At 50.6% G+C, this 11,192-nt stretch overlaps 1 protein-coding gene across 1 annotated transcript in view; it reads left to right on the top strand.

The window, feature by feature from the left end:
* The window catches only part of LOC116946636 (angiopoietin-2-like), a 35,587-nt gene extending 25,007 nt beyond the window's left edge, over positions 1-10,580 (top strand). Inside the window, exons 5-9 of the mRNA XM_032961745.2 lie at positions 729-862; positions 2,442-2,543; positions 4,972-5,138; positions 8,793-8,923; positions 9,884-10,580. Coding sequence (XP_032817636.1) covers positions 729-862; positions 2,442-2,543; positions 4,972-5,138; positions 8,793-8,923; positions 9,884-10,053 — 704 coding nt within the window. The 3' untranslated portion in view covers positions 10,054-10,580. The remainder of the gene's footprint in view (positions 1-728; positions 863-2,441; positions 2,544-4,971; positions 5,139-8,792; positions 8,924-9,883) is intronic.
* The last annotated feature ends 612 nt before the right edge of the window (positions 10,581-11,192 follow it).

Consider the following 11,192-nt stretch of genomic DNA (forward strand, 5'->3'; position numbering starts at 1 on the left):
CCAAAAAAACGCATCGGGAGAGCACGAAAAGCGCATCCGCGAAAACTTACGCGGTAGAATAACGGGAGAGTTTAACACTTAGTAGGCTTTATTATGTAGAATAACGGGACAGTTTAACACTTAGTAGGCTTTATTATGAAGAATAGCGGGACAGTTTAACACTTAGTAGGCTTTCGCGGCCAATATTATTCATAATAAAGGTTTTTGGGTTAGATCGCGTTATTTATAAATGTGTCGTAACCCTCCACCACCCGACACGGCCAATCAGCAAAAAATGTGTCACGTTTACAAAAGACAATAAGTTCACTACTTTAGCCCACCGGTGTGTTGAAGAGTGAATTCACAACATTTACAGTTTGAATACGACGTTTCGCTGGTAATTACATCCAGCATCATCGGGCAATTCGCCCGATGATGCTGGATGTAATTCGCCATTCGTATTCAAACTGTAAATGTTGTGGATTCACTCTTCAACACACCGATGGGCTAAAGTAGTGAACTAATTGTCTTTTGTAAACGTGACACTTTTTTGCTGATTGGCCATGTCGGGTGGTGGAGGGTTACGACACATTTATAAATAACGCGATCTAACCCAAAAACCTTTATTATGAAGAATAACGTGAGTTTTAACGGTTGCAATGAATGTTTCCGACACATGAGCGTAGCGCACGACTTGGTGGAATCGGCGCCGCCTTTTTGCAAATGTTTCACGGTGTTGACGTTGGCAGGTCACGTCGTGCCCGCCGCCGTGAGCAAGGAGGAGCGAGTCCCCTTCAAGAGTTGCGCCGACGTGCACGGCGCAGGCCTCACCAAGAGCGGCGTCTACTCCGTGCAGCTCTCCAACTCCTCCGAGCCGACACAGGTCAATATTATCACTTGCGACAAGTAAACCAACGTTACAGAATATCGGTTCACGTTATGCATATATATGTGTGTGTGTATAGCTAAGAGACACCCACAACATACCCACACCGAATATTTATACCCCCTTAATTTATTTGCGAGTGTGGAACAGTAGGCCAAATACGTTCATCAGCGGGCATGTTAATGAGGTATACAGAGCCATGGTGTAATGGTTATTAGTGTGCGGGACGTTGCTGGTTAGAGTCAATCTGCCTGTGCTGCAGTTTAAACAATTGGGCAAGAAACTCCACCCACCCCTTCCCCTCGCCCCTGTCCACCCAGCAGTATCAGTGGGGGGGGGGGGGGGGGGGGGTACTTCACCAAGACGTCTGGCAGAGGAGGCCACAACACCCTCTGGCAGGGCTTCTCTCTCGAGCTCCCTCTAGTGGAGACCCTTCTGCCAGCAGTTGCGCAGGCACACAATTGCAGCGCTGCTCCTTTGAGAATTATAACAGGGCCTTTCATTGTCTCACTTACAAGGTCTCTTGCAAGAGGATTGATGCGTATTTAGCAGGTCCTCACCTGATTAAATAAATCCCCTCCCACTGTTTGTTTTGGAAGTAAAAGTTCTCCACTGCCTCTTAAATACTGTGGAACATATGGGTGGAGTTAAGCTGATGCTGTTAACACATGACGCTGTCAGATCTTTCTTCATGTAAAAAACTCGATATTTCCTGAAGAAGGCCAGATGGCTGAAACTTCTACATTTTTTCATTAACCTGTGAGCAGAAAACGTATGCGTCAAGAATCGTGTGTATGTTATTATTATTACTATGCTTGTTTAACCGGGAAAGCCTCACTGAGTCTCAAGACCTTTTTTTCAGGAAGGTCCTGCCAAGTATGCGTGGTATTGGGCAATGTTGCTGTGTAATCCCAATTGAGTAATTTGCAGGTAAATTTCCATTAATTCGGATATTTAGCCAATATCAGTTACATTTTGTGCGTGTTTTTCGCTGTGAAGAGACACCGGGGAACCCAGAGGAAACACATGCACACAACAGGGCAACAACCCAGGCGCTTCTTGTTGTGAAGTGTTATCATTGAGCCACCCTCCCGCTCTGGGCCGGATTGACCCATAGGCTACTAAGGCCCTCATATTTTGTAGGCCCTCCATTAGGCCCCTCTATTCCACATAGAAGTTAACGGCTGAGCGACGGTAGCGCGACCATCGAAAATTATTTGTCTTTGAATTACGATGACATCATCATTCGTGACTTTAAAAGGGGAAAAAAATGGTTCAGAGACATTAGTGAGTGATGTATGTTTCCTGCATTGACCTTGAGTCGAATGAATGTGTTCCATTTTACACAGGTAAATAAATATGTTTAATGACTTCATAATTTTCGTTGCAAAATTGTAATACATACTTAGGCCCTTCCCTCCTATTAGCCTTTGGCCCCTCATAACCTTAATCTGGCCCTACCTGCTGCCCAAGTGCTTCTAGGCCATGTAAGGAATTATTGGCCTCTACGAATCTGAAAGTGTGAATCTCTGCGGCTCCCTTTGACTGTGCTGGCACGACGGTCCCTGTGGCTCAGGTGTGGTGTGACATGGAGACAAGTGGCGGCGGCTGGACCGTGATCCAGCACCGGAGTGATGGCAGCCTGGATTTTCACCGCACCTGGGCAGAGTACAAGCTGGTGAGAGCGCACATACAAAACAAAGACAAAAGTTCCCACCATATGGCTTAGAGGAAGTGATGTTATCGAGCACGACGTAGTTGTGTAGCCAGCACTGCACCCAGCCACCTTTGTCTCCCCAGTGCTGATTGGCTCGACCCAGGGGAGGCCCAGGACCGGTTCTCATATCCCTCGCTGCTGACGTTAGCCACGAGCGGGAATCAAACTTGGGTCACCGGGTCCGTAACGGAGTGTACTCACCACTACGCCACCGCTCCCCACATACGCACGCGCACGCACGCGCGCGGCTCGCAATCGCCCACTTGGGAGCCGAGCACACGCACGCGCACATGGCAAATGTATTTAGAAAAAAACAATACCGCATGGACAATCCGTAACGCTGACAAAGAGTGACGTGGCAATGAAAAGCAATTACAGGCAAAACGCAGATTACGGCATTGCGCAGTTAAGATTATGCGGGGGCGAGCGACAATTAACTCCGCTGAGCTTTCCTTCCCGATGAGATTACTTTCGACGACAAAATTTCCACCTCTCCCACCCGTCACCCGCCCCCCCCAAGCCGGCAAGGCTTCCACTGCCCACACAAAGCGCGAGAGCGGAACGCCCGCGCCGTGCACTTCGGAAAGCTTGTGCGGCAGTAGCCGCTCCGGCGCGTTCAGCAACACAGCTTGAACGTCTGAAACGCGACTCCTCGCATCGTCCTTGAACCCCCTATTCCCGGAGAGCGTTTTGAAAAGAAAGAAAAGAAAAAAAAATCTGTCTTTGAAAACACCAAAAAAAAAACCGCGTGGGTTTGCCTGAGGTTATGCTTCGTGGGTTCACTTGAAGCCTCTTGAAATGAGTCGCTCTACTCTTTGGTTGCTGCGTCGTCAACCGGCTCGCCTCTCTTGAGTGGCACAAGATGTTTCTCGCTGAACCCGTGTACAAATCCGGCGAGCGGGGTTGATTGCATTACAGGAGGAAATGGAGGGGAGGGAGGGGGGGGGGGGCGAGCAGGGAACAAAGCAGCGAGAGCAGAAGTCGTAACGCTTTCGGATTGTTGCTGAAGTACGCGTCGAGTCGAATTCTTGCAAGGGGTGCGCGGTACGGTGCCGTTCATGCCGGTGCCGCCAGATAGGCACACGCTACATCGACCCGCCGACCCCCCCGCCCCAGACCGTCGTGCGTGGTGCCAAATATAATTGGCGTTCTCTAACGGCGGCTCTTTTTCCCGAGAGCCTCGCTCGCTACATGAAAGCAAGATTTAACACGCAGGTTGCCGCAGCCAACGAAATTAAAAAAAAAGTAACAAAAATATTACAAAAAATATTTTGGGTAAGGCCATGTAATGATCTGACCAAAATTATGTCAATAAAATCCTCCACAGCCTCACACAGCCAAACAAATTAAATCGTCACGCGGTGTGCAAGCGTTTATAGCGGCAGTTATTATTGTTTCAGCTTGCTTGCCGGTGAGTTGAATAACGATTCTCACAATTGGTTTATTTTGGCTCTGATCGTGTAGGGGGTATAGCATACAATGTCAATCTTTTACTATAACCCTCCACCACCCGATAGAGCAAGTTAAGTCAAGTTGTTACGTCGTGGGCAAATATGCCAATTGATTTGGTATTTCAGCAAAACTGGAGAAATGTAGAAAAGGAAGCAAAATGTTGACAATTTTGCACAACGTTTAGCTGCAAATTCCGTCCAGCATCGTCAGCTATTAACAAAAGCTCAGCTCTTGAGTGTCTAATTGACATAGATGCAAAAAAAACACTAACGAATGAGAATAATATAGGTCGTGAAAGGCTATGCAATTTAACAATTCTCACATCCACACAGCAAGGATTATGAAAGCCGGATTTTGTGTTTGTATGTATGTATATTATGTATGTTGCTATGTGGTGGCACTGGCTAGCGCATTGCACTACAAAGCCTGTGACCTGAGTTTGGTTCCGGGCCACGGCTAACATTAGTGGAAACGTGGTGCCAGAACACTTTTCGGGCTTATGCTACACATACGGCCTTAAATTGTATTGGGCCGTTGAATCCACAGAAAATTTGGACACTTTTATTCATCGAGTCGCACCTTCAGATAAGTGACTGCTGAACTTTCGGTGGTTCCTAGAAGTCGTCTGTAATCAGGAGGAGGCAAGGGCCTTGAGTTGTTAGGCTCCCTGCCTCTGGAACGCCGCCCTAATTCATATCACGAATGGCTGCTGGCATGATCAAACCTCTTTACTAAAATTTATCAAAGTTCGTTTTAGTTATCTGACTTTGACCTGGGTTGATCGGGCAACAGTTTGTTGAGTTATTATTGTGACGCACTCTGGGATGTTTTGCATGAAGATATGTTCCATCCCTCGATTGCCACTGTTGTTATCCATAATCATCGGCCATCCCTTCAAATCGGCGCTCGTGTGTGTTGCAACGTGCGCGTGCGGCAGGGGTTCGGGGAGCCGGCGGGAGAGCACTGGCTGGGGAACGAGCAGGTACACCAGCTGAGCAGCCAGCAGCCGCACGTGCTGCGCGTGGAGCTGGGCGACTGGGAGGGCCACCACGCCTTCTCCCTCTACGAGCGCTTCTCCGTCGCCTCCGAGAAGCAGCACTACCGGTGGGGAGCCAGCGTCGCCGCCACCGCTGAGAACCAAAAAAACGACGTCGTGGGCAGGGCTGGGGACTCGGCAGCTCGCGGGGTCAGAGGTGGCCCCAGGGCCTCGTTGCATATACGTTTATACATCGACATACATATCTGGCCCAGGACTTTATTATTTCTGGATACGGCCACATAAGACCTGCCGACTCCCTGATGTGTGTTGCGCGTTGTTCAAATGTCTTGCCGACAAAGACGCGGCACAACACGAAAGCACACTGTAGCGTTGTACAGCACAACCTCGAAAACCTACACGCTATTGTAAAGGCTTAACGCTTAGAAACGTTCTGCAGATGATATCACATTAGCCACACTAATCAGGTACTCGAGGGGAATGTTTCAGGCTTCTGCTTTTTCATTTAGCGATTCCAAAATGTTTGCGTACTCAGTCACTGCAAGGGTCTCTCCTGCCGTGACAGAAGTGAGCTAGGTGTGTGTGTGTGTGCGAGTGTAAGTGTGGCCCCATGCAAAACGTATTTGAGAGTCCAATTCGGTCCTCAGTAAGGAAAAGACTCCCCCACCCCTGCTATAAATCCAGTGTTCGCGGCTCCGGTGATGCGGCGTTCCTGTCGGTCCCATGTGATTTCCATCACGCTGGCGCAATAGGAACTAAACCGACACGTGACTCGAGTTTAGCACCAGAGTTCAGGGTTTACACGCTTGGGGTGTTTGTCTCCCGCGTCAAGCTCGCCGCGCATCGCCACTGAATTCTCTGTGGTTCGGAGCCCAAATACTGAACACAATAGGGCTTTTGTACAAGGCCTTGGGCGGATGCTGCCGTGGTGAATTGGTTAGCCCCATGGACTTGCAATCCAGAGGTCGCCGGTTCGAATCGACCTCACAGCACGGCGGTTCTACGGTGCAATGTTTTTTGGTTCTGTCGGTGAAGTCACGTGGGTATAAAATAAAATAAATCACGACGTTTCTGGCGCAACACAAGCGTCCGTCATCAGGTGGGATAACCACACTCCGAAACGTCGTGATTTATTTTATATTCTACCTACGTGACTTTACCGAAAGAACCAAAGAGTAGGGATCCCTGCAGTCACGAAAGGTGCAATGTTCTCCAATCCCCACAGCTTCTGTCCAACCAGCAGCATTGATGGGTATGCCGCAGTCGATCGGCAGGTTGCGTGTAGTGGGGTAAAACGTGGGTACTCCCACCTCTTACAAGATGTGTGACCGCCGTGGAAGAGGAGGCCAAATGGGCTCTTGATTGGCCTCTCCAGGAGGTAGGCTCTTACGCAAGCAGTGACAGGGGCAAAGCAGTTGCAGGGCTGCACCTTTACCCTGACCCTTCCCAATGCTTTGCCAGCTGCGTATTCAATTTTAAGGCTGACGTTAGCGTGCAAGTCATTAATACGGTGAATTATTACAGTGTCCATCAGCGAGCGTCTAAACTCGAAGCTATTTGCTCCGCTGACTTGGGGCTGTCATCGTCTTCCCACGGAAACGCGCGTGAGCGGTGATTTCAGCCAAAACACGAAGCGGGTCGTTGCCGCTGGGGCGGCCTTGCTTGCGTACGCTCGTTCGCAAGGACTCACGCCGCTTAGCGCGACGCGTTCGCATTTATTCACGTCAGTCGCCTTCCATCACCACAATACGCTTCCCCGGTGGTCAGAGGAATTTGTGTATCGCCCGAATTTAGTTTTTTTTTTAAAGAAAATAAATTCAGGACAAACGGGGGGGCGGGAGGTGGGGTGGGGGGGGGAGGGGGCAGGTGGCGGCACATTTCATCCCCGTCTGCCTCACACTTTACTTTTTTCGCCTCGCAAAATAATTGTGGAAATTTACGGCCGTTTCCACCAACTCGGCCTGAAAACGCGAGTGTTTGTGCGAATCGCAGCCGCCGCAAAACATCCGGCGGTAAGTAAAAGTTTGAAACAAAAATAAAAATCCACGACCACGCGGGGAATTTTTCATTATAATCCGGCGCGACTGTTCTAAAGAGAGCAAGTACCCCCGCTCCCATAGACTTAGTGTCTCATAAATGTCTTTAAAATATCCCCAGTGCACAGTTCTACGATCTCTTGGGCCCTGTCATGTTTTTGGCATGTGGTATAAGAAAGGGGGGGGGGGGGGCGGCGGGTGGCTGAACATTGCAAACACATTTTTTGTCCCCCCCCCCGCCCCCCCCGACAAGACATTCTCTGGATCGTGAGGAAACCTCAGCCAATACAAACGCACCTCGATCGTGCTTTCTCGCGGTCCCTTGAAACGCGCCGGGTAGCTTGACGCAGTGCCGTGCTCTGGTCTTGCTCCGCGATGATCCGAGAAGCAAACGAAAACGTTTGTCACGAATGATATTGGTCGCGAAAGCCAACGTGATAATATTCAAGCGCTTCGCTTCGTGAGAGAAAAGTACGACGTGGCGCCGACGTTTGGGGGAGGAAAAAAAAATACACGCTCCCTCGGTCGTGGCTGCCGGCGAAACGTTCTCTCGGGGCGGAATGCATTCGTGCCTTTTTATTTTCTGAACGTGACAAGGAGAGAGAGAGAGAGAGATATTTTAATGACAGCATCATGATGGGCCGCTTTGAAGCTAAGCAGCCGTACCCGTCGTGATATCCAAATGATTTTGCCTCAGACCCGTACACGTTTTGCCAGGCTTGCAAAATGAAATTCCTTCCGCAGACACGTAATTCATGATTCGTGTCATGGCAAAGCAAAGCATGAGCGCTATGCACGCACATCTGCGAACGCGTGCCTGTGCGTTCATATGCCATCTGTAAAATAGAACGTCTTTCAAATTAGAACGAAGTTACGTCAATTGGCAAAAAAGTGATTCCTACGCGCAAAACTAATGATCGCGAGTTCAATAAATCACTGCCGTTGGTTGAGTTGCGTGTATGTATATCACATTAAGTGCATACAGGATTCTGTGACAGTATAATGGTTGGTACGCTGCACTTAAGGTCCACAGGTCGCTGGTTCGATTTCATATCCCGTCACGACAGTCAGCGTGGAAGAGGAGGCCAAATTATCAGGGGAGGGGCGCCCCCCCCCCCCTCATGGAGGCTCCTTTCTCTGTCGTGAGCAAATAAAAATTGCAGTGCTTCACCTTAAACTTTTCAGCATGAATTAACAGTGGATATACCTTGGTAGGGCGCGATGGTGGCGAGATGTTAACTACCTCGCCTAGTATACAGGAGGTCGTGGGTTCGATCCCAACCCTGACGCCTGCATATTTGTAATTTGCATGTTCTCACCATGGTCGTGTGGATTTTTCTCCGGGTCCTCCGGTTTTTCCTCCAAATTTTAGAATCAACGTACGTGTGGAGTATTTGGCTGCTATCAATGTACACACGATGAGTCACTTCGTTGAGCTATGATTTGTGGCCAGGTCGCTTCTGAAAAAGAGCTACGTAGCTCAGTCGGCCTTACCTGGTAAAAATAGTTTATAGTTTTATAGACGGGTGGCGGAGCTGGAGGGGGAAGAGCGAGCGATGGTTTTTCATGAACAACGGCTCGACTCCCACATCACCATGAGCGGTGTGTACCGGGGGGACCTCGACACTCGGGCGACGTCCGCTCCCGTTTCGCCGTCGCTCCGAACGACGGGCGCCACCAACCAAAGCTGAATGACTAATTAGCTCTCGCTCCGTACTTCTGCAGGATCTTCCACAAGGGCTACATTGGCACGGCCGGGAGGCTAAGCAGCATCGGGCAGTCGGGCATCGGGTTTAGCACGAAGGACGTGGACAACGACAACTGCGTCTGCAAGTGCTCTCAGTTCGCCACCGGCGGTAGGTGCCTCTGCCCACCAAACCCAATCCCTCGCCGACTCCCCCAACGCCCCGGTGTCCCAACATCGCCAGTTTCGGCAATGCCCCCCCATGCCATCCCAGTGCCAGTGCCCCGATCTCTCGGGATGCCTGCTGCTGTCACGCTCACCCTGAGACCCCGGCCGACGTTTTTTTTTTTTTAGCCAAACGTCCGTCGTGTCTCAAACCTCCCTTTCCGTGGGAATTTTTTCTTCTTCTAGAAAGCGTCGTCACCTCTCACATCTCCAAATACTTTATCTCCCTCCGTGGTCTCCACAACGCCTAGTACAGTCTGCTTTCCACCGAGGCCATTCTGCTGAATTTGGTCTCCTACCCGTTGTTGTTTCTCGCAAAAGCAGGTCATTGCGTGTTACGTCATAGACCAAATATGGCAGAGCCACGTAAATAATGTGTTCGTTAAAATGTTGTCTTATTAGTGATAAGTTGTCAGCTCTTTGGTAGTCCACTGCTGGATGAATGCCTCCCCGTCCTGTGTCAGTCATGAGGGCAGTCTTGACCATACTTCATCGCGCTGGTCAAAGCGGGTTGGTGAAGGATGAGTCCAGGACCGGATCGCATGAGCCGTGGCCAGAAATCCAACTGTCAAGTGGTTGGGTTCATGGTGTGCTGACGAGACTATTGGGAGAGAGCTTTTAGCAAGCAGCTGTCAAATGTGGCACTGCACACGAGGGGGATGGTGATGTGTGGCCGCCACCACGACCGGTGGCATCTGCCCGTCCAGCAGCGGTGTGTTAACGCACCTTGCCGAGTGCTCGTTGCGGGAAATGTATAGCATATTGTAACACAATTCACATACGTCACGATTCACAAAACAGATGTTTCATTCCGCTCGCATGCAGTAAAACGACAGGGGCGAAGAAGAAAAAAACGCATCTGAAATCTGGTGACAAATTGCTTTTCCGCATTCTCTTGCCCTTGCAGGCTGGTGGTTCGATGCCTGCGGACCCTCGAACCTCAACGGGATGTACTACATGTCGGGGATGCACACGGGCAAATTCAACGGCGTCAAGTGGCACTACTGGAAGGGCTCCAGCTACTCCCTGCGCACCACCACCATGAAGATCCGCCCCGCCGACTTCCAGCCGTCCTAAGCCCGGCACGAGGCAGCCTCGCACGGCCCTTCCCATAAAGAGAATCACCAGTGGCACAAAAGTCGCCGTGACTCAATATCCGGCCTCCTCCTCCTCATCCTCTTCTTCTTCGTGCTTTTGTCGGTCAGCAGTTAATGGCAGCAACGTCTCATTGTGACGAAGAGTAAAAAGGAGGTTTTTGTTTCGTTACGGGCGCTTTTACGAACGCTTGCCGCTGTCGTCGCTGTTTTCCTTCGTAGAGAAAACCTGCGTCAGGGCCGTCGCCGGTTCAGTCGGCTCGAGAATTCTCTCCGAGTTTAAAATCGGCCACGAGGAACGGGCGGCTCTTGTAAGCCGCTGAGTTGTCGTACGACGCCGATCTCATTGGCGCCCACCGCCAACAGGAGGCAGGGGATGGTTCAGGGCTTGCACGACATTTGGCTGGAGGGGTATTTGGCAGCTAACCCCAGGGTGCGTTCACCTAATCCGGCGGGAGAAGCTTCTCGGCTTCGCGAAGGACCACGCGCTCCACGTCGTCTCCAGGGGGGGGGGGGGGGGGGGGGGCTCTCACGACCGCATGTCCTTCGCAGCGAAGGGCGGGGAGGGCAGAGGGGGTGGTGGGGTGGGTGGGTCAGTCGCGGGGGATAAGGGGCATGCCACGGTGGTGAGATGTTAACTACCTCGCCCAGTATATAGGAGGTTGTGGGTTCGATCCCGACCCTGAATGACGCCTGTGTATTTGGAGTTTGCATGTTTTCCCCGTGGTCGTGTGGATTTTTCTCCAGGTCTTTCGGTTTTTCACTCCACATTTAGCATCAACATGTGTTTAGAGTATTTCTATACATTTCCAAATGACAAGCCGCTAAGTTGAGCTATCATTTGTGGGCCAGGTCACGTCGGAAAAAAAAGAGCTGTGTAGCTCAGTGGGCCTTTACCTGGTAAATGAAAAAAAGTTTTAGCCACTTCAAGTTTTAGGATCTGATGGCAGGAATGTACGCTGCAAACCCCCGAGCCGGTGACCGTGGCGTTGTTTGGAATCACAGCGGGATGGGTTATTCAGAATCAGCGGGTTGGGTTAATTCAGAACCTTGCACTGCTGTGGAGCCACACGGCGGAGCTGGTCATTTTTTTTTCTGGTACGCGCTCTGCTTCGGTGTGTG

Source organism: Petromyzon marinus, chromosome 27 (assembly GCF_048934315.1).
Source record: "Petromyzon marinus isolate PM22_M1 ecotype Great Lakes invasive population chromosome 27, UKy_Petmar_22M1.pri1.0, whole genome shotgun sequence".
Classification (NCBI taxonomy): Eukaryota; Metazoa; Chordata; class Hyperoartia; order Petromyzontiformes; family Petromyzontidae; genus Petromyzon; species Petromyzon marinus.